Here is a 23,061-nt window from a genome sequence, read left to right on the forward strand (position 1 = left end):
GGTCCGGGGTGGGGGACCCACGGCCCCGCCCCAGGCAGGCAACCAGGCGCAAAGTCCGTTAATCTTTTTATAAAATACAGAATAAGGGCTTGCGAGGGAGGTCGCGGGGCGTGGCCCCGGAACGAGGCAGGGGACGCGATCTACACGAAGATCTGGATGCGGTCGCGGATGGGCTGGCGGCAGATGGGGCAGGCGCTGAGCGCAGCGCCGCAGGGCGCGCAGGCGCCGTGACCGCACTGGAACACGAGGCGGATGTGGCTGTCGATGCAGATGGGGCAGGTGATACGCTCCTCCATCTGCCGGTAGCGGCTCTGCAGCTCCTCCACCAGCTGCCGCGGTGGGCCGGGGGCGGGGGCGGCGCTGACCACCTCCGTGCCGTCTGCGGGAAGGGGTCCCGGTCAGAGGCAGGGGCTGTGGAGACCCGGGGCTTGGGGGAGAACCGCGGGTAGGAGCGTGAGCCACGACAGGGGACGGAGCCGTGAACCGCGGGGCGAGGTGCAACGGCCCACACCGGGGGGGTGGGGTGGGGGGCGGGGTGGGCGCCGAGCCCCACCTGGGCGCAGCTTCTTGCCTATGATCGCCTGGCACCTGATGCACTTCTTCATCCTGCGGGCGCACTCTGCGGGGGAGCGCACGGCTGAGCGAGGCCCCCCAACCCGGTCTCCGCGCCCCCGCCCCGCCCCTGCCCCTGCCCCGCACCTGCCCCCGCCCCTGCCCCTGCCCCGCCCCTGCCCCCGCCCCCTGCCCCTGCCCCCTGCACTCACCCTCACACACCGTGCGGTGCTGGCAAGGCGAGAACAGAACCAACAGCGCCAGCTCCGAGCACACCAGGCACTCGGCGGCCTCGGGCCCGGACGGCGCGGCGACGTGCAGGTTGGTCACAGTGTTGGGGGCACTGAGCGCCAGCCTTGGGCCCTGGGCCGCGCCCCCGCCACCGCCAGCCTGCCGCTCCCTGCGTGGGCAGAGAGGGCTTGAAAGGGCCCAGGGCTGCGGGCGGGGGCGGGGGCGGGGGCGGGCCCTCACCCGGCCCCCGGCCCCGCCCGCTCACCGGAAGCGCTGGGCACAGCCCTGCAGGGCTTTGAGCAGGCGGCCCTCAGCTGCCAGGTCCAGCGGGCTCCGGCCGCGGTGGTTGGCGTAGCTCAGGTCGGCGCCCTCCAGCGCCAAGAAGCAGGCGACTGCCGCGCCAGCCGTCAGCTCCGCGCTGCCCGGAAGGCCCGAGGCCTGTAGCTGGGTGGCAGGACAGACGCCGTGAGGGCAGGCGCCTGGGAACGCTGGCCTGGAGGAAGCCTGTCTGGCACCGGGCTTCAGAGGCCTGGGCCCCACCCGAGACCCCCGGAGCCGCCGGAGGCAGGCGGGTAAAGGCCCCGGCCGGCAGAGGGGCCGGGTCCTGACACACGACCCCCGCCCACACGGCGCCCCGCCCCCTTTCCCAGGCTGGTCTGAAGCACAGACTCTCAGGAACACTGACCACACAGCGGTGACTGGGGTCGCAGAAGACACCTCCTGCAAACCACTGCAGCCCGGGCTGTCCCACCCTGAGAGGGCCTGGTCAGGGCTGTCCCCGAAGGTGGAGATGGGCAGAGGACACAGGGGTCTGCAGCCAGGTGCCACGGCCCACCTCTCAAGCACCCAGAGTCACGCTTCCTCACCCTTGACAGCAGCTGCAAGGCCCCTGGGTCCCCCCCGGCCCCATCAGTCGCCAGGGGCAGCAGCTGGTGACGCTGCAGTGCCACATGCAGAGCTGTGTCCCCCTCTTCGTCCTCGGCGTTGACGCTGCAGCCAGCGTCCACCAGCAGCGGCACCAGCCCCACGTGGGCCTGCCGCACAGCCAGGTGCAGCGGGGACTGGAGCTTGCGGGTGCGAACGTTCACGTCACAATGGCCCTGGGGGGCGGGGGTGGCACAGGCTCAGCCCAGGGACCCCGGTGGGCCCTGATACCCCGGACCCCGGGCCCGCCCAGGACCCTGCGTCCACACCTCTCGGATGAGAACCTGGGCCACCTCCCTGTGGTCGTTCAGGGCGGCCAGGTGCAGCGCTGTGAACCCATCCTCCTTCTTGGCGTCCACCAGCTGCCGGGCCCGCGCCAGAATCCTTCTGACGGCTCTGGGGGAGCAGGGAGACGCGTCTGGGGTCAGGGGCGACCCCAGAGTGGCCCAGCAGCACAGCAGGAGCTGGCTGCTGGCTATGCGTCCACCCCAAACTCACAGTGTGTGGCCTTTGAGGGATGCATGGTGCAGCAGGGTGAAGCCTTGGCTGTTGGTGGCAGTGACGTCGATGCCCGGCACCTCGGTGAGGACCTCCACGATGCCGCTGGCGCCAGTGCCCGCCGAGATGGCACAGTGCAGGGGCGTGTCAGCATGGGCGTCCTGCCGGTGGTGGGCCAGTGGTCACCTGCCAAACAGGTCTTGGCCACTGCCTCCTTGACCCCAGGGATAAGGCCAGGGGACCCAGCACTCACGGGCAGGTTGACGTCACAGCCGCACTCACAGAGGACCCTCACCACCTCCAGGAAGCCCCTCTGCACGGCCACGTGCAGCGCCGAGCTCCGGGTGCCGTTAAGAGTGTTGGCCCCGCAACCCGAGCTCAGGAGCACCCGGGCAGCCTCGGGCTGGTTCCTGGCGGGAGAGGAAGCAGGAGGGGCGCTGTGCCCACTGGCTGGACCTGCGGGCCCGGCCCCCCGCGCCCCAGCCAGGCCTCACCCCAGCGCTGCGTAGTGCAGCGCCGTGCTGCCCTCGTCGTCCGGCAGGTCCACGCCCGCCCGAGCCTGCAGCAGCAGCCGCACCAGCTCCACCTGGCCTAGGTAGGCAGCCACCTGCAGGGCGGTCCTGCCATGGTTCTTGGTGTCCACCTGCCAGGAGGGCAGAGGGTTAGCCCCCGGCCCAGGCCCCTCCCGCTGGGGCTGGTGGGGCCGGGGCAGGGGTGGGGGGTGGCGGGGGCTGGTCTCAGGAGCTCGCCTGCTCCGGGTGCCGCCGCAGTAGGTCCAGAGCCCGGGCCACGTTGCCCAGGGCCACCTCCACCACCAGCCTCCCCGGGTGCTCCAGGTCACTCTTCTGGGCTCGAAGCTTGTCCAGGACGACACCCAGGGAGCCTGGGGAGGGCAGGGCTGAGGTTCGGTGGTGGCCAGGGGCGGCCCCGCCCCCCCCCCAGCCGCCCGCGCTGGACGCCCTCACTTTTGTTCTCCCGGGCGCGCTCGGCCACGTCCAGGTTGGCGTCCTCCTCAGGCCGGTAGGCCACCAGGCAGGAGGGGCTGAAGGTCCACAGCTTACCGTTGACCAGCACACCCAGGTTCCCATCTCCGAAAACCTTCAGTACTCTCCCGATGTGGCCCAGAGCCTGGGTGGGGAGAGGGGGGGGGTCTCAGGTGGGCCTCCCAGGGGCGAGGGAGCTGGGGGTGGGGGGGTAGGGGTGAGGGACTCACGGGGGCCATGTCATCTGTCCACTCGCCATGCCCGGCCTGCAGCCGCTTCACCGTGTCGAGGTCGTCAATGACCCGCACAACTTCACCCACCGAGCAGGAGTTGTGCTGAGTGACAGAGAAGCATGTGAGGGGCCCCGGGCAGGTGTGGCTGCCTGGGGTCGTAGAGCAGGAAGCCGCCCCCATCCAGCTCCAGAGGACAGGCTGGCCGGGACAGGACCCCAGCCCCTGCCCGAAAGCACAACCAGAGGATCTGGCCCGATAAAGGCGACAGGTGACCAGGGCAGCCCTTGGTGGCCTAGCCTCAGAGCCATGCGGGTGACAGCCAGAGAGGCAGCGGACATCAGCATCCAGACGGGACAGAAGCCAGCTGGGGGGGTGTGCAGGCCAGGGTGGGCCTGTCCCTGCACACTGACGGGAGAGCGGACAGCACAGCCAAGACCAGACTAGCCTGGCTCGGGGGAGGGGGGCCCACAGGATGACCGGGGGCCAGGCTGGAACAGCACGGAGGGGATCAGGGCTGCTCCTCCCCCACCCCCAAACCTTTCCTAGCAGCTCCCTCCTCGCCCTTGCCCTCGTGGGTACAGACAGAGCTCACTCTACAAGCCACCTGTCCTATAACCCCACCATCCCCCACCCTTGAAGGCGGATGTGCCCCAGCAGTCCCAGAGCTGAGTGCTGGCGCTGCCCCAGCCCAGGTGCCATCACTGGATACGCCGCTGCCTCCCACCCCCTCCATCCCTCATCCGAGGGATACTGCTTCCCAGACAGCTCTCACCACGCCCACCCCGCCCCCAGCCCCGGCCAAGGTCCACCCCGTCCCCCTGTCCTCCTAAGAAAGTACGCCCAACCCACCACCTCCTGCCTGTGAGGCTGCAGAGGCCCCTCTGGCCCTCAGAACAGATGTTCGCGCCTGGCCTGCCGCCCCAGCTTCCAACAGCTCCCCACGGCCCCCACCCCCGTGCCTCACACCAGGGTCCCCTCTCCCTGGACCTAGTCCCCTCTGGACCCCACCGTGCCCTCCTCTCTTCCTTCAGGGCCCGAGGGAGGCACTCCCAGGGCCAAGCCAGCACGTTAAAGGGGGCACGGAAGTGAGCAGAGGGGCTGAGCCCGGCCCCCCGTGCACCTTGGTGAGCGCCCCAGGGTGGAAGGTCCAGCGGGTCTTGTGGCTGAACTGCACACGCACGTCCCCACGGTCCGTGATGCGGTGTACGGTGCCCATCTGTCCGATACACTGCGGCGGGTCACGGAGGCTGTGGCCAGGTGGAGCAGGAGGGCGGGGATCCAGAGGATGTGGGGAAGGGCGGCACGGGGACTCGGCAGGTGGGGCGGCTCACCTTGGCCATCCGGGGGTTCCATCCGCCGTGGCCTTCCTGCATGTCCCTCAGGATGTCCGCATCCAGCAGACACTTGACCTTGTCCCCATGCTGGAAGGGCTGGCCATCAGCACTCACCCTGCGCTGCAGCTCTGCGGGCTTGCCTGGGGGCGAGGTGGCAGGCCCAGCTCACGCGGGTCCCTCCGCCCCCACGCCTCCCCTCCCCTCAGTGACTTCACAGGTCACCCCTGGCCCAGGGCTGCTGCTGAGGCTCAGCCAGGACAGAGAGCAACTGGGTGGGTGTCAGTGGGGCCCGCCCGTACCGAGCCTCGGGAGATGCTCCCTGTAGTAGAAGCCACCGGCTGCCTCGCCCACACACTTGAGGTCCACCTTGCCCTTGTGGCCCACGCGGTACACGTTGGTAGTGCCATCGGCCCAGGTCACGCTGGCCACGCTCCGGCCCGTCTCCACATCCCAGCCACGGATGTCCACCACTCGGCCTGGCTTCCCTTCCCCTCCTGGGAGACAGCGGCCCCACCAGCAGACTAAGCCTGTGCCAGAGGATGAGCCACAGCCGGTGGCAGCCCAGCCCCCACCTTCCCACCCTGGCCCCCCACTCACCATCCTGCGAACCCCACTCCCAGTCGGGGCCCCGAACCACCTTCGCTCCCTGGAAGATGCCCCTTAACGGGATCCTTGGGAGGCCCTGGCGGGGACTCAGCGTGACCCTACGAGAGAGAGAGTGGGTCCCAGGCCATGAGGGACACCCACGCGATGGAGCAGGCCCCCTGCTCTGCCGGCCTTGCTCCTCCACCCCCACCCCTGGAATCTAAAGGATGGGGCGCCGCCAGCTCCCAGGCCCACAGGTCAGTGCCCTCCACACTCTGGGCCTAGAGTGGGGCTGCGGCCCAGGTCCCTCCAGGAGACTGTTCTTATTTCTTTTTTTTTTTTTTTTTTTCCAATTTGGCCACGCCAGGCAGCTTGTGGGATCTTAGTTCCCCGACCAGGGATTGAACTTGCACCCTCGGCAGTGAGAGTGCAGAGTCCTAACCACCGGACCGCCAGGAAAGTCCCTGGGGGACCTTTCATGATGTCAGGCGAGAAGGGCGCCCCAGGCCCACCCTCACCACACTCCCTCTACATACGGTCACACCAAACCTGCTGCCTCCCGTTAGAGCTGACCCCAGAGCTCAGCGCACGGCCTGGCCCAGGGGAGCTCAGCACGTGGGAAGCAGAGGAGTGAGCAAGGCAGGCTTGGCCAGAGGCGCCCAGACAGCGGATCCTGGCTGCCACGCTGGCCGGGGGCGGCTGGGACGAGGAGCCCCTCCCCTCCGTGTGTGGGGGGTGTCAAGGAGGCGAGGGCAACAGTGCAGGGGACAGGGGTGCACCTCTGGGCACCCACCCAGCCCAGTGGACTCCTCCCCAGCCTGGTCCCCCTCCGACCACAGCAAAGGAGCCTGCCAGCCAGGCCAACAGCACCTCCACAGGTGCGGACGCCGGCAGCACGCCCCAGGCAGGCCACCCTCAGCGCCCCGGCCACGGCGGCACTTGGGGACCACTGGAGAGCCTGGCTCTAGGAGGGGACCAGGACACCGGAGAAGGCCCCAGCCACAGCACCCACCTCCGCAGACCTGCTCAGTGGACACGGTTGCCTTCTCCAAGGGATAGGGACTGGTGGCAAAGCCCAGGCCCCACGGCGTGACCACGACCCTGGCCACTCCTCGAGGAAATGGCTCAGGAAGGACTCGACCTGTACCCTGGGGAGTGGCCAGCAGGAGGCAGCTCCAGTCCTCCGGGACCAAGGCTGCTCGGGTGTCACAGGTGCGCTTGCGAGGCCCTGGACACGAGCGGGGAGGACGCAGGGGGGCCGCGCCCACACCCGGCGCGGCGGGGGGACTCACGGGCGCGAGTGGGCCGTCTCGTAGCGCTCGAAGGCGTGGCCCAGGTCGTGCTTGCTCTGCATGTAGCACTGCGTGCAGAGATCGTAGTCGAAGCAGACGCGGCACTTCCAGCGCATGCCCCGCAGCCCGTGCTTCTTGCAGCAGTCGCAGATAATGTTGGGGTGGCGGACGCCTGCGTGCGGGCAGCGTCAGGGGGCGCCGCGCGGCCCCGCCCCTCTGCCCGGCCCCGCCCCCTCCAGCCCCGCCCGCGGGGCCCCACGCGCGCACCGATCTGGGCGTTGTCGTAGAGCAGCAGGTCATGCGCGCCCTGGTAGCCCGCGCGGTAGTTGGTGCGGGTGCCGTGGTCCCACTGCACGACCACCGTGCGGTCGGGGGTCGAAGGGCTGCCGTGGCGGCCGAGCTCCACCACCGTGCCCACGCCGCCCTCGCCGCCGTCCTGCTGGCCCCACTTCCAGTCCACGCCGCGCACCACGCGCATGCCCACCTGCACGCCCGCCTGGGGGTCTGGCTCCATAGTGCGAGACCTGCGGGCAGAGGGCACCCTCAGGCCACATTGAGGAGGCCACACGGGCTTGCACCAGTTCTGAGAAGGCTGCCAGGGAGAGATGGATGGGAACGGGGGTGGGGTGGAACACGGGGAAGGCCCTGGGGCTGGAGGGGGGCCTGTGCAGTAGGGACCAAAGGGGGCCCACGTGGCCACCCGCCAGCAGCACGGGAGACCAGCTGCAAAAGCAGAGGTGGGCCCGTCCTGGAGGGAGGGTGGGACACCTCTTTGGAAAGGGCCTGCCAGCCGCTGTGGGGAGCTGGAGCAGAAGTGTGGGGGCCATCCTGGTGACAGGACTGCAGGTCCCCAGGGAACCAGGGGACAAGACCCGGCTGGGAGGAGGGTCTGCCCGCACTAGCAGATCCGGTTCTGAGTGGCTGGCGTACAGGGGGCCACCAGGATTGCACACATCAACATGAAAGGTAAGACAATAAAACTTTCCGAAGAAAGCAGACTTTCTTTGTGTAGCCAACTGAGAAGCTGGACGGCACTTAAGCCTGGAGAGGCAGCAACACATACGCCACAAAGGCCCTGTACCTGGAGTGTGGAAGGAGGGCCTGCAGATCTCATGCACAAAGCAGACAACCCAAGAGAATACAGGAAAACGCTGGAACAGGTGCCCCCAGCAGCTAACACACACAGGGTCTGATGCCACCCACGGCCCAGTGGGCAGTGCTGCGTGGTCCTTCTCCAGAGAAGCGTGGCCCGGCCACCCCAGGCAGGCCCGGACGGAGGTGGCGTTGTTCACAGCAGCGCCCGCCCCGAGTGCTCAAGGGTGAACTGGGTCGTGACACGTGATTTACCCCCAAGCGAGCACAAACCACTGCACTACACACAGCAAAGCTCACAAACGCATGTTGAAGGAAAGAAGCCACGTGCCTGATTCCACCAATAGAAAGTTCACAAACGGGACAGACAAATCCAGGGCACTAGAGTCAGGGAGACAGCGGCGGAAGCGGTCACGGGGGGCTTGGGCCCGGAGGGAACATGCTACTTCCTGATCTGGGTGCCAATTATACGCGTGTTCACTTTGCTAACTTGGATCACTTATGACCTGGGCCTCCCCGTATATGTGATTCCTCAATAAATTTTTTTTATGACATGAATGGATTTGGACAACGCCTAAGATGTTAAATCAACAGGACTTGATGTGGGAGAGGGCTCAGGGCTCCAGGGCTGGAGGGGGCAGTCGCCGCTCCATCTCTGGAGACTGAGCCTCTGCAGTGGAGCGGGCTCTCAGGTAGCGTCGGGACCCCGAGGCTGGGGAGACGCTAGCCTGGGGCACCCAGCAGTCTCACTGCAGAGCTCCTGGAATGCCAGAGAGAGACCCTGAGGCTGGCTGGGGTGCACCTGGCTCCTGTTAGCGCCCAGTGGCCCAGTGAAGCCACAGGCCACCAGGCCAGCCCAGAGCTTAGCCAGCAACAAGGAAGGAAAACCACACGGCACCCCTCCACCTGGACCCCGCCCCCACCAGCCCAAAACTCAGAATCCCAGGCCTGAGCCCACAGGTCATCTGATGGCCACCCTCTGCCCAGCCCCACCTCGAGGTGTGCGCCAGCACAGGGTGTGCAGGGGAGGGGCGCTACCCACAGGACGAGGCTCCTGGTCTATGCCCAGCCCAGGGTCCGAGTGAAGGACCCTCAGATCCTCAGCAGCATGGACTGCTCAGCCAGCTCGGCTTCTGCAAGTGCCCCCGCCTCCCGGGCACGCGCCTGTGACTGCTCCTGCCTCACCCCTCCCAGGACCGCCAGGGCTTCCAGACGCAGGTGGACGATCTAAAAGGACGTGCCTTCCCGACCCGACGGCCAATCTCCTCAGGGAAACCACTCGCTGCTCGTTCACCTGGCCGGCTGCTCCCCCCGGGGCCACACCGCCTCCATCTCCTGCCGCCCTCCAGCCACCCTCCCCGCTGTGGTCTCTGGCCCCTGCGAAGATGGGGCACCAGGGCTTCTCCGTCCTTCCTGCCACAGCAAGAAGGCCACACGAGAATGCCTGTGGCTCTTCACTGCCAGCGAGCCCCAGACGAGGGCTGAGGGCCTGTGGGCCACCACCTCGCAGGGCAGGCCGTTCACGTGTGGCCTCGGCCTCCTGCTTGGTGTCTCTCCGTCAGCAGCTGCCACGCATGTCTGACTCAGGCAGAGCAGCGCAGCCTGAGCCAGTGGCCCGGTGGCTTAGTGGTGGCGCTGCCCCTTAGGGCACAGGCCCTGTCACGCCAGGCTGCCAACCTCAGCCAGATCGCACATGCCCTCCTCCCCGCCGGGAGCCTCCAGAGTTGGTCGTGGCCCGTGGGCAGTGTCGAGCTGCCTCTTGCCCTTCCCAGGCGCTCCTGTAGAGCCAGTCAGACTGGACCTCGTTCCAGGCAAGCACAGACCCAAACAAGTGTGGGGAGACAGGCCCAACGAGAGACCCCTGCTAGCAAGGGGCACGCCATCTGCAGGGCCAGAAACTGGCCCTACGCTGAGAGAAAGGGGCAGGAAAGGACGCCAGTCCCACGAGCTGGCACTGTGGTCCTTCTGCAGCCACAGTGGCACGCCCTGTGCCTGTGAGCCCAGCCCCTCAGCCTGCCTGGCCAGCTGTCACACCCACCCTCCTGGCGGCCTACAGACCCACTGGCCACAGGCTGCAGAACCATCTCCACCAAGACAGGGGGCGGGGAGTGGACACCCTGAGCAGCATAGCAGGCGTGCCCCGTGCCTGGCTCTGCCCTCAGGGGAATGGGCAGAGAACGAACAGGGGGTGGAGGATGCCCAGCAGGGCCTGTGGGAAAACAGGACCAATTCCCAGCCAGCAGTGGCTCCACCAGGGCACCAGGGAAGTCCAGCCTGTCACGAGAAGCGCCTCTGACCAGCACCTGCTGCCTTCACACCCCTATTTTGAGCACAGCCAGACAGTTCTCCAGTGCTGGCCAGCAACCTCCCTGCTCCCCAAGGATGTCCCTCCCGGGAGCCCACTGGCCCACAGGGAACAGAGCCAAATGAACACGCTGAGCCTCGGGGTTCCTCCCACGCAGACCAGTGGCCCTTGAGGAGGACAGTGAGAAGAGAGGAGCATCCCGCCCTGTGGCGCCCACAGCCTGGGGAGCCTCTCTTCACCTCCCCTCCACACTCCATCCCTGGGGGGCCCGGGGCCGGCCCTCGGCCGCAGCACCTGCGCCCAGCCTGGCGTCGCCCGACCTGGGGCCTGAGCAGGGCCCCCAGAGACGCCTCCCTGCTTGCCCTCCTGGCTACCGGACCTCAGCGCTTGGGCACAGCATAGTAGGACCCTGGTGAAGCAGGCCAGGTGGCTTTCCAGGCCTCTCTGCCACTTTCCTCCCCCCACGTGCCTGGTATTTGTCGCTGTTGTCACCAGGACCCAGCAGATGGCCGCTCGTGCTCCATGTGACCTCAGGTCCCCAGCCTGCCCAGTGTCAGGGGTCACCACCTCACCACCCAGGTGTGAGGGGAGGGGGTGGCCAGCAGGGAATGGACCGGGGTCAGGAGCAGGGGGGCAGCGAAGAAACCCTGAGGGGCTAGGGAGGAAGGGGACCCCCGTTTCAGTGCGAAATTCACCTAAAGAGTTCTTCCTTTTTCTTCCTTTGCCAGAAATGCCGTATTCTAACGTCTTCCTCAGAGCTCACAGGCCACCCCTGGCTGCCACCGGAACCCCCCGAGGCCGTCACTATGAGGGTTTACGATGACCCTGAAGCGCTCCAGGTGCGAGCAGTCGGCACTTACCTTACAGCACACACCAGCCTCTCGTCAACATCCCGGATGCTTAGCTGCTCTTTCCCGGGTCACAGGTTTGCTCAGACACCAAGATTTCCTGTTGGAAACTAGAAGCGATTGCCGACGCAGAACACAGCAAACCAAACAGGTAGCCAGCCAGCAAGTCTGGGGAAACATGGTTTTTAAAAAGCAGTTTTACACTTTTAGCATTTACCATCTCAACCAAACAGGTGGACACCTGGATCTGCTCTGTTGGTTTACTAGTTTCTCTTTTCACAAGAAACTTCCAGCTCTTGGAATGCAGAACTATTTCTAAAGCACATGTTGGGACAGTATAGAAATAAGGTGTTTGCCCTATTTGGACAATTTCATTGGAAAAACTTCAACAAGCTGCAAAGATGAAATCCCATTTAGTTAGGAAGTTGGCAAACTGCCTTTATTGAGAAGAATAAAGTTGCGTGCTGACTGCTCGCGACCAGAGGCTGCCACTCCTTCCCTGGCACCTCCGGCTGGGCTGATGATGCTGTTTAAACCCACACCATGTGTGGCACAGTCAACTGGCAAGACTTGGTGAATCACAGTCTCCGGTCATGCGGCAGCTCTGGCTAAGGCAGAGGTGGCCATCCTGGGTGCCCAGGGAGTCTGGCCCCTCAGAGGCCAGGTGAAGCCCTGAGACCCGACTTGGCCCAGTACAAACACACCAGCTGGGGGAAGGCCCGCAGGAAGTAGAGGGAGGTCATCACCCAAATCTTGGCCACCCAGATGGAAGCCCTCAGGCACCCTGCAGACCGCGGCGTCATGACCCAGCCACTGCACAGGGCCAACCTTGGGCGGGGGCACAACCTTCAGATACTTGTTGCACCTGCAGCAACAGGCCAGAGTGAGAAGGCAAGACGAGGGCACCTGCCAGGAAGGACCAGCTTTGCCAGGGCTCCCACTCTCACGCTGCCTCATCCCCAGCCCCGTTGGGCCCCCCAGGACCCTGTCTGGCACCTTTGCTTATTGCCTCTATTGGTTCTGAGCTCAGAGGGAGAGGCAGGATTATTTACCACCCCACCACCCCAGAGACACACTCAAAAACAAGCAAAGCCCCTCTGACGTAGCATCAGACAGAATCCGAGCCCCTCAATAGCTCACCTGTCTAGCTGTTCCGACGCCCCCCGCCCCCCCCCCCCCCCCCCCCGCCCAGAGACTGGTGGGCTGCAGCCCTGATGTCTGGAGACCTGCGGGCTGGCCTCGAGCCTTGCTGAGCTTCAGCGCAAGCCCTGTGCCATCCGACCCTGCGGCGGCGGGGAGATGCCAAGACGCACAATCTACACGCCCGCTGTCTACAGGCTCATTCCCGGGCCCACGACCACGACCCCAGAGCTGCCCCAGGGGCCTGGCTCCTGCCCTGCAGGGCTCCCTGGGGTCTGGGGCCGCCGGGGATGGGGTCGGAGGGCTGGTGAACGGCAAGGCCCTGCGCTGAGCCTTGGACTCGAGCAGCTGGCCTGCGGGGAGGCGGGGCTGGACAGGCTGGGCAGGGCGCCCGCCCCGAAACTGACCCCCCCCTCACTCCCTGGGGTCCGCCCCGCCCCTGTCATTCGTCACCTTCCTCGGGAAGCCGCCCCGGGCCCCCGCCGCTGCCAGTCCCCGGCCCTGGTGCCCTTGTCTACCCCTCCACTTGCCCCGAAGTTTGCGTCCCGCCTGCTTCGCGCGGGGGCTCCGGGGGCCTAAGGAGAGCCGAGTCTGTCAGCCGGCCGACTGCGGCCTCAGTGTGTGCGGCGGCCGGCCCGCAAGCTAGGATACTCAGAGCCAGCCAACCAGCCAGGCCGCCCCGCCGCGCCGCACAGCGCAGCACCAGAGCCCACCGGCCAAGGCCGCTCTAAGCCCCCGGCGCTCGGGGCTCTGGGGCCGCCGCGAGGCCTGCCGGGACTTGTAGTCCGCAGCCCGCTGAGACCGTGGCCGGGGGCGGGCCCGAACCACAACTCCCAGGAGGCCCGGCAGCGCCGTGACGTAACGGGGGTGAGGGCGTGAGCTACGGCTCCAGTCCCGCCCCGATTGGGAGGGTGGGGGTCTCCAGCTCTGCTTTCCTGGGAAGGGTTCGGGTCGGCTGTGCGTCGCCTGACTGGGGATGGGCTCGTGTCTGACAACGTGTGCGCACGTCGTCAGAGGGATGCGGACTGCAGGCTGTGGCGACGCTAGGGCCTCTCACCACCCGGGGCCGCGGCCCGGAGGGCGCGGGTACACTGCCACCCCGAGCCGCCCGGGCTACCGAAGACTGCGCACGCGCGGGCCCGGGATGCGCGAACCAGGCGGCCTTGCCTCCGCTGTGGAGGGGCGGGGCCTGAGGCGGAAGTGCGTCACCCTTGCCCTGCGCTACGTGGCGCCGCTGGGTTCGGAGACGCGTTCGGTTGCCGTGGAGACCCGCTAGGCCGGGCCTCCAGGGCGTAGAAATGAGAAGTTGTCACAGCCAACTCCTTTTGACTTGAGTTATCTTAAAATCAAAGTCACATAATTCAAAAAGACACATGCACCCCAATGTTCATTGCAGCACTATTTACAATAGCCAGGTCATGGAAGCTACCTAAATGCCCATGGACAGACGAATGGATAAAGAAGATGTGGCACATATATACAATGGAATATTACTCAGCCATAAAAAGGAGCGAGGTTGGGTCATTTGTAGGGACGTGGATGGATCTAGAGACTGTCATACAGAGTGAAGTACGTCAGAAAGAGAAAAACAAATATCGTATATTAACGCATATATGTGGAACCTAGAAAAATGGTACAGATGAACCGGTTTGCAGGGCAGAAATAGAGACACAGATGTAGAGAACAAACGTATGGACACCAAGGGGGGGAAAGTGGCGGGGGTGGTGGTGGGATGAATTGGGAGATGGGGATTGACATGTATATACTAATATGTATAAAATGGATAACTAATAACAACCTGCTGTATAAAAAAATAAATTTAAAAAAATTTTAAAAAATAAAATCAAAGTCACGCCAGTGCATGGTTTTTTATTCACGCAGAACTGAAGACATAGTGAACAACAGCGGTCCCGTGCCAGTCTCCCCAGAGGCAAATACTTCCAACCCTTGTAGCTTTTCCTCTGGCAGAAACCTCCACGTTTCTCAACCAGAGACTGCTAGTTTTTGATGTATTAAATATAGACATTTCTATGGACTTCCCGAAGTAAGGGAGGAAGCAGGCTCTCCAAGCAACTCCCCGCCCGCCCCACCCCCACATTTTCACGACTGTTCACGGTGATGGTGTAAAAGCACGCCTCCATCTTGTACCACCTTTTTTTTCCTTCATATTTACCTAGTATTTCTCTTGTGCCTAGATTTTTACGTGGCTAGTTTTCTTTGCCACTTGCCTATCAATAACATTTTCCAAAGGCTCAAACACCTTAGAGCTGTTTAATTCCTGGAGGCCCCTCTCCCAGAGCCCCCTGGCCTGTGTTCCCTCCAGACTGATGGCTTTCTCAACCCACCGCACAGCTCTGCTGTCTTGACCTTTCCTCTGCTGTCATCCCTGTGATTTGTTGCCTTTTTCCTGTGTTGGTTCCCTGTTTCCTGGAACCCCTTTGTGGTTTACTCTCTTATTTTGCTGAAGTCAGTCCACTAGTAGCTTCCTGGGAAGGGTGTGTGTCTGAAATGTGTTTATTCTACTCTCGTCTCTGATGGTAGGATATATATAGAATTCTAGATTGGAAATACTTTTCCTTCAAAACTTTTCAAGTCATAGTTTTTAGCTCCCAGCTTCCAGGGCTGCTGTTAAAAAGTCCAAAGCCGTTCTGATTCCTGTCCATTTGTGTGTGATCTGTTTGTTCTCTCTGAAAGCTTTTAGGATCTTCTCTTTATCCTTGGTGTTCTCAACTGACACAACTGTTCTCTTGATGAAATTCCTATTACTCACATTCTGATTGGACCTCTAATTTTCTTTTCTCACCTAGTGTTAACCTCTTTTTCTGGTAGATATTCTTAAATTTACCTTCCATCCCTTCTTTTCATTAGTTAAGCTCTTTGATATTGTTATTTATAATAAGAAATAGACCTTTGGTCTTTGTCCCTAGCTTCTGGCACAGAGCTCCTAAAACCCTTGAATTTGCTAAGTCAGAAGAGTCATAAAGGAGACGCAAGAGGGAGGAGATATGGGGATATATGTACACATATAGCTGATTCACTTTGTTATACAGCAAAAATGAACACACCATTGTAAAGCATTATACTCCAATAAAGATGTTAAAAAAAAAAAGAGAGAGAGACATGGGACACAGTCGTAAGTAGATCACTTTCACTGAATTTCCTTGTCCAAGATTCACTTAGGAAGGCAAAGTGTGTTATTTTGAGGGGCATTTGAAGAAAATGGTAACTTTAACATTACCATGGAAGACTGTGTGTAAATACTACAAATAATAATTCTGTCTATTAAAGTAAAAAAAAAAGTCATAAAGGTGCATTTTGATATTCATATCAAGCCTCTTTCAATCACACTTGAGTTCATGTTAACAAGGTGGTCTTTGGAAAGCTCCTAGGAGTGGGGGCTGGTTGCCAAGGGAACCAACCAAGTGATTAGAGGGTTGGGACTCAACCTCACCCTCTCACCTCTGGGGAGGGGGGAGGGGCTGGATATTGAGCTCAATCACCACTGGCCAATAATTTAACCAGTCATGCCCATAAAAACCCAAAAGGATGGGGTTGGGAGCACTTCTGGGTTGGTGAACATGCAGGAAGAGTGTTGTGCCCCGAGAGAGCATGGAAGCTCCATGCCCTTTGCCACACACCTTGCCCTGCACAGCTCTTCCATCTGGTCATCCCTGAGTTATATCCTTTTATAATAAAGTGGTGAACTACTAAGTAAACTGTTTTCCTGTGTTCTGCGTGCTGCTCTAGCAAATCCATCAAACCCGAGGAGGGGGCTGTAGGAAGCTCCGATATATAGTCTGTGGGTTGGGAACACAGGTGACAACCTGGATTGTCGGTTACCAAAGAGGTGAATGAATTCATCCATACAGAGCAAAATCCTTGATCTGACAGAAACAAGAGAAGCAGGCTGTGATGAGGTTAAAGAAAAGAACCCTAAATGAAACAACATCAGCTTTAGAACCAAAAAAAAGAAGAACATAAAGAAAAAGAAACAGGGATTACCTGGTGGCGCAGTGGTTGAGAATCCGCCTGCCAATGCAGGGAACACGGTTCGAGCCCTGGTCCAGGAAGCTCCCACATGCCGCGGGGCAATTAAGCCCGTGCGCCACAACTACTGATCCTGCGCTCTAGAGCCCACCAGCCACAACTACTGAGCCCACGTGCCACAACTACTGAAGCCCGCGCACCTAGAGCCCATGCTCCGCAACAAGAGAGAAGCCACCACAATGAGAAGCCCACGCACCACAACGAAGAGTAGCCCCCGCTCGCTGCAACTAGGGAAAGCCCATGTGCAGCAACGAAGACCCAACGCAGCCAAAAATAAATAAATAAATGAATAAATTTAAAGAAAAGAAAGAGAGAAAAAGAAACAGACAAGGAGTAGGTGAGGCAGTCCTGGGGCGGTGGTTCCCGCAGGACCAGCTGGGCACCCCCAGTTCTGCGCGCGGTTCTAATGCCGGCAGCCGCCACACTGTGTCATCTCCTAAGAGGAAAATGAGGCAGAATAGGAGAAGATCCCCAACCACTAAAGCTGGACACAGTAGGAGGAGAAGTTACTCTCACAGAATGAAAATCGAGAGTGATGCCGAAAGCTCGGCCTCTGTGCATCGGTGCCAAATGGAATCTCGGAGACAGAGTTTCGGGTGAAGTAGAAAAAGAATAGCTTTATTGCTTTGCCAGGCACAGGGGAACACTTGAAAATCTATGTGTCCCTACCCGGGAGGATTTGATGAGGAGGTACTCATCAATACTCAATACTTCACGGAAGGGGTTGCTGACAAGATCAGGATGTGTGCAAGGCTTGTACTCATCTCATCTCAGGTGGTCGGTCTCCGAATCTTTTTTTTTTTTTTTTTTTTTTTTTTTTAAAAACATCTTTATTGAATCCGAATCTTGATGAGCTTCTCAGGTCCCTTTAATTTCGCCTCAGGTGGTTTCCTGGCTGCTCCGCCCTTGATTAGCAACTGTTCGAATCCACCCTTTGGAACTCAGGGAAGGTCATGGACTGGAGTCTTGCCTACAAGAAACGGGGACAAAAAAACGGCTTCTGTGCTCTGGAGCCTACACGGACCGCCCCCTCCCGGTTTCAAGAGCAAATTGCCTACTTTTTTACATTTTCAAAAATTGCAGTGTAGTTGATTTCCAATGCTTTGTTAATTTCTGCTGTACAGCAAAGTGATTCAGTTTTATATCTATATATGCATTCTTTTTTCAATATTCTTTTCCATTATGCTTTATCACAGGATAGTGAATATAGTTCCCTGTGCTCTACAGTAGGACCTTGTGATTTATCCACCCTGTATATAATAGGTTTCATCTGCTAATCCCAACGTCCCACTCCACCCCTCCCCCAACCCCCTCCCCTTTGGCAACCACAGGTCTGTTCTCTGTGTCTGTGGGTCTGTTTCTGTTTCATAGATAAGTTCATTTGTGCCATATTTTAGAATCCACATATAAGTGATATCATATGCTATTTGTTTTTCCTCTGACTTACTTTGCTTAGTATGATAATCTCTAGGTCTATCCATGTTGCTGCAAACGGCATTATTTCATTCTTTTTTGTGGTTGAGTAATATTCCGTTGTACGTATGTACCATGTCTTCTTTATCCGTTCATTTGTTGATGGACATTAGGCTGTTTTCATGTCTCGGCTATTGTGAATAGTACTGCTATGAACATAGGGGTGCATGTATGTTTTTGGATTAGAGTTTTCTCTGGATAGATGTCCAGGAGTGGGATTGTTGGTAGCTCTTATTTTTAGTTTTCCGAGGAACCTCCATACTGTTTTCCACAGTGGTCGCACCAACTTACATTCCCAGCAACAGCGTAAGAGGGTCCCTTTCCTCCACACCCTCTCCAACATTTATTATTTGTACAGTGAGAGCAAGCTGTCTGGAGCAAGGGTCAGAGGTTTGAGGAGGTCTAAGGGAAGCGGCCTTGAAAGAGAAAAAGCAGGAAATCACAGGTTTCCCTGAGGCACACAGAGCGGGACAGATGCTGGAGGGACAAATCGACCAATGGTCCAGCGCAGAAGGAGTCCGGATGGGAGCGAATTGACGAGCTGTGTGGAAACCTTGATGGGATCAGTCCTGTGCACGATGATCAACCCTCCCCATGGAAAATGCTGAGAAATGACGAGGTGAGAATGCCACGATGTTTACAAAATCCCATGAGCTCTAAGGGCTTGTCTCATTATGGAGGCACATTGTGACTATGTAGGTAAAACCATATTTTTAAAAAATCTGTAAATAGGTGTACTTTTTCCAAATGCTGCTCCAAGTTACTTAATAGGATTTCTTTGTATTACTTTCTATTTTTTTTCCCAAAAAAATAGTGCATGACAAGACGGTAAACATGCCATTCTCTTTCAGCTGTAATGCTCTTAAAATTATTCTCGAATATACTGTGATGTCAATAAAGCCTTTTAGTTCATTTGGTTTTAAAAAACTGAGTTAAATTGTAGGACACGGGTCAGTGTCCACACAGACGTGGAGAATTGCTGGGTTATTTACCTTTCTGAGTTCGTGTTGTTTTTTTTCTGATTCTCCTCATAGATAGTACTCTTTCCTAAGTGCAGCTTTTTTCTCATTTTAGTTCAATTACAGATTTCTAAAGGCCTGTCTTCTGCTTTCTGCACTGACCCCTTTCATCCAGGTCCCTCTCCTCTGTCTGCGTTGGTCTCCCCACTCCCTGCTGTCTCTGGAGCCTTCGTCAGGGGGCCGCTGTACCGGCTGGGATCCAGCTCAACTGAGAGTGTCGGGACACCTCCAAATAAAAGTGGCTTGAAAAGGCAGAGGACGGGGGACTTCCCTGGTGGCGCAGTGGATAAGACTCCATACTCCCAATGCAGGGGGCCTGGGTTCGATCCCTGAAGAGGGAACTAGATCCCACATGCATGCCACAACTAAGAGTTCTCATGCTGCAACTAAGGAGCCTGCCTGCCGAAACTAAGACCTGATGCAACCAAATAAATAAATAAATATTTTTTAAAAAAGGGCAGAGGACGGTTCCCCCTTTAGTAGAGGTGGTCTAGGGCTGGGTGCGGGGTCCCCAGGACTCAGGGACCCCGCCTGACTCTCCTTGGCGGCTCCGGCTTCCTCGATGGGGGCTCCTGCCCAGGCTCAGGTCCCACCTGTGAGCCCAGGAGGGAGAGGGAGGAGGGCCGCCCCGCCGGCTGGCGTCCCCTTGGCCAGAACTTGTTGGTCCAGCTGCTGGGGAGGACCCAGGTCAGCCCGAGGTGGAGTTACTCAGAGATCAGGGAGAACTAGCGTCTCCGCCCTCGGAAGCTGTTGGAAGCCCTGCGTACCTGGGCTGGGCTCATCACCCTGGACCCCTCCAGAGGCCTCCCAGGGGAGCTGGAGAATCCTCCACCTTCCAGAGCTGACCATCTTTTCTGTTTCTTCTGGGACTGTTCCATTTCTCCCCTTGAGTGAAGCCTGGGCCTCTTCCTTCCAGGAACAGAAGGGGGGGAGCGGGGGCGAACCCTGCCTACCAGGGAGGGGCAGGCACCCTGGAGTGTGAGGCACCACTTGTGACCTGCTCAGGCCACGGTCCCCAGATGAGGGCACTGCTCTCTGTCCCGAGCCTTGTGGGGCTCCCCGGCTAGCCCTCCCATCTTCTCTCCTGGTCCTCTCTCAGGGGCCCCTGCGTGTCCGCCCTCGGGTCAGAGAGAAGCCCACCTGCCAAGATCTCTGCTCCCCCAGCGGTGTTGCCTTTGAGGCTTGCTCCCGACCAACCTTCAGCCATCCAGCCAGAGACACAGCCCTGCCGACGTTTACTACTGTGCACAATACATAAAACAGCATATGTGAGAAACACCACATGTAATAAACAATTACACAACATAGTATAACACCTGCTGTTACTGTTTTTAAAATATTTATTTATTTATTTATTTTGGCTGCACCAGGTCTCAGTTGCAGCATGCATGATCTTTTAGTTGCGACATGCGGACTTCTTAGTTGTGGCATGAGAACTCTTAGTTGTGGCATGCATGCGGAATCTAGTTCCCCGACCAGGGATCGAACCTGGGCCCCCTGCATTGGGAGTCTTACCCACTGGACTTCCAGGGAAGTCCCCTAACAACTGTTGTTACTTTAACATAAAAAATAAGAAACAGGACTTTTTGAAACTATATGTTCTTCTGTGTTATTTACTTTTCTGTTACATAAATGCTATTTTTAAACAAAATAACAATGACTAACATGGCATTACTAATAACAGTAGGACTAATTAAACAAACAATATGTGCGCTAAACATATAACAATATTTTTATGATGTTTCTTTTTGTTTTGTGATACAGTGATTTATCTTGTCTCTTAACTCTTTATATCAAAAATAATAATATTTTGTACTCTTAATATACATAAATGTAAGACTTTTTTTTTTTAAACATACAACTTTTTTTTAAAATTATTTAATTATTTATTTATTTATTATTATGGCTGTGTTGGGTCTTCGTTTCTGTGCGAGGGCTTTCTCTAGTTGCGGCAAGCGGGGGCCACTCTTCATCGCGGTGCGCGGGCCTCTCACTATCGCGGCCTCTCTTGTTGTGGAGCACAGGCTCCAGACGCGCAGGCTCAGTAATTGTGGCTCACGGGTCCAGTTGCTCCGCGACATGTGGGATCTTCCCAGACCAGGGCTCGAACCCGTGTCCCCTGCATTGGCAGGCAGACTCTCAACCACTGCGCCACCAGGGAAGCCCCCATAAATGTAAGACTTTTACAAAAGAGGACATAAATAAAATAGGGACAGAGAGAAATGTGTCATTGTAATTTTTATTAAACAGATGTTTATAGATTTAATAAAAATCACAACGACACGTTTCTCTCTGTCCCATGATAGAGTAATTTTTGCTTTCTCTGTCTCTTTTCCAATAATTTTCCAACTTTTCTGAACAGCCAGTGGCCTTTCAGATGTCCTTTCCTTGTTCTTTGTAGTAAAACTTAAAACATGAATACAGACAGGTAAACTGTACTTTCACCACTTCTATTCTACATTGTACTGGAAATTCTAGCCAAAGCAGTTAGAAAAAAAAGAAAGAAAGAAAGGGCATCTAAATTGGAAAGGCAGACGTAAAACTACCCGTATTCACAGGTGACTTGATCTTATATATAGAAAATCCTAAATAATTCTCCCATAATGACCACAGCTAATAAGCATATTTAACAAATTGCAGGATACAAGATCGACACAGAAAAATTGGTTATAGGGGCTTCCCTGGTGGTGCAGTGGTTAAGAATCCGCCTGTCAATGCAGGGGACACGGGTTCGAGCCCTGATCCGGGAAGATCCCACGTGCCGCGGAGCAACTAAGCCTGTGCGCCACAACTACTGAGCCTGCGCTCTGGAGCCCACAAGCCACAACTACTGAAGCCCGCACGCCTAGAGCCCGTGCTCTGCAACAAAAGAAGCCGCCACAATGAGAAGCCCACGCACCACAACGAAGAGTAGCCCCCACTTGCCGCAACTAGAGAAAGCCCGCACACAGCAACGAAGACCCAACACAGCCAAAAATAAAAAATAAATTAAAAATAAAAAGAGAGAGAGAAAAACAACAACAAAAAAAGTGTGGTTACAGCATAGAACAGACATAGAGATCAATGGGGTAGGACCAAGAGTCTGCACAAATATGATACCAAAAGAATGATCAATAAAAGAAAAAAACTGGTAAATTGGACTTCATCAAAATTAAAAGCTTTTGTGCATTTGGAAATTCCCTGGCGGTCCAGTGGTTAGGACTCCGAGCTTCCACTGCAGGGGTCTTGGGTTCGATCCCTGGTCAGGGAACTAAAATCCCACATGCCAGGCAGTGACGCCAAAAAAATAAATTAATTAAATTAAATTTTTAAAAAAAAGCTTTTGTGCATTAAAGGATATTATCCAAAAAGTGAAGAGACAACCCACAGAATGGGAGGAAATATTTACAAATCATATATCTGATAAAGGTCTACTAATCAGAATATATACAGAACTCTTACCTAACAGAAAGACAAACAACCCAACTAAAAAATGCACAGAGGACTAGACCGGGTGAATAGACATTTTTCCAAAGAACACATACAGATGACCAACAGCACATGAAACGATGCTCAACATCATTAGTAATTACAGAAATGCAAATCAGGTGGGAATGTAAATTGATACAGCCACTATGGAGAACAGTACGGAGGTTCCTTAAAAAACTACAAATAGAACTACCATACGACCCAGCAATCCCACTACTGGGCATATACCCTGAGAAAACCATAATTCAGAAAGAGTCATGTACCAAAATGTTCATTGCAGCTCTATTTACAATAGCCAGGACATGGAAGCAACCTAAGTGTCCATCATCGGATGAATGGATAAAGAAGATGTGGCACATATATACAATGGAATATTACTCAGCCATAAAAAGAAACGAAATGGAGTTATTTGTAGTGCGGTGGATGGAGTTAGAGTCTGTCATACAGAGTGAAGTAAGTCAGAAAGAGAAAAACAAATATAGTATGCTAACACATATATATGGAATCTAAGGAAAAAAAAAAAAGGTCATGAAGAACCTAGTGGCAAGACGGGAATAAAGGCACAGACCTACTAGAGAATGGACTTGAGGATAATGGGAAGGGGGAAGGGTAAGCTGTGACAAAGTGAGAGAGTGGCATGGACATATATACACTTCCAAACGTAAAATAGATAGCTAGTGGGAAGCAACCGCATAGCACAGGGAGATTAGCTCGGTGCTTTGTGACCACCTAGAGGGGTGGGATAGGGAGGGTGGGAGGGAGGGAGATGCAAGAGGGAAGAGATATGGGAACATATGTATATGTATAACTGATTCACTTTGTTGTAGAGACTAACACACCATTGTAAAGCAATTATACTCCAATAAAGATGTTAAAAAAAAAAAAAGAAATGCAAATCAAAACCACAAGGAGGCACCAGTTCACACCTACTAGGATAACTATACAGTACTTTTTAAAAACTAATAATAACAAGTATTGGTGAGGATTTGCAGAAATTGGTACCCTCATCCATTGCTGGTGGGAATGTAACATGGTGC

The 23,061-nt window shown here is 57.2% G+C and overlaps 1 protein-coding gene across 7 annotated transcripts; it reads right to left on the reverse strand.

Annotated features, from left to right (window-relative positions):
- Positions 1-53: 53 nt before the first annotated feature.
- MIB2 (MIB E3 ubiquitin protein ligase 2) lies at positions 54-12,796 on the reverse strand. Of its 7 annotated transcripts, none has more exons than XM_061185145.1 (20): positions 12,471-12,796; positions 10,890-11,045; positions 6,900-7,156; positions 6,633-6,804; positions 5,353-5,459; positions 5,055-5,282; positions 4,753-4,895; positions 4,542-4,637; positions 3,419-3,523; positions 3,171-3,333; positions 2,955-3,088; positions 2,700-2,848; positions 2,459-2,615; positions 2,206-2,366; positions 1,977-2,103; positions 1,650-1,883; positions 1,049-1,227; positions 765-952; positions 554-619; positions 54-379 (listed from the first exon to the last, which is right to left on the reverse strand). In XM_061185145.1, the coding sequence occupies exons 3-20, from the start codon at positions 7,144-7,146 to the stop codon at positions 141-143; spliced, it is 2,895 nt and encodes a 964-aa protein (XP_061041128.1). In that variant the 5' UTR covers positions 7,147-7,156; positions 10,890-11,045; positions 12,471-12,796; the 3' UTR covers positions 54-140. The 7 variants fall into 7 exon arrangements, with proteins under 7 accessions (XP_061041128.1, XP_061041131.1, XP_061041130.1 ...); XM_061185148.1 differs by having other exon boundaries at positions 5,055-5,249; positions 12,471-12,795; XM_061185147.1 differs by having other exon boundaries at positions 4,542-4,649; positions 5,055-5,249; positions 12,471-12,795.
- Between the last annotated feature and the right edge of the window lie 10,265 nt (positions 12,797-23,061).

This window comes from Eubalaena glacialis, chromosome 3 (genome assembly GCF_028564815.1).
Source record: "Eubalaena glacialis isolate mEubGla1 chromosome 3, mEubGla1.1.hap2.+ XY, whole genome shotgun sequence".
In the NCBI taxonomy this organism is placed as follows: Eukaryota; Metazoa; Chordata; class Mammalia; order Artiodactyla; family Balaenidae; genus Eubalaena; species Eubalaena glacialis.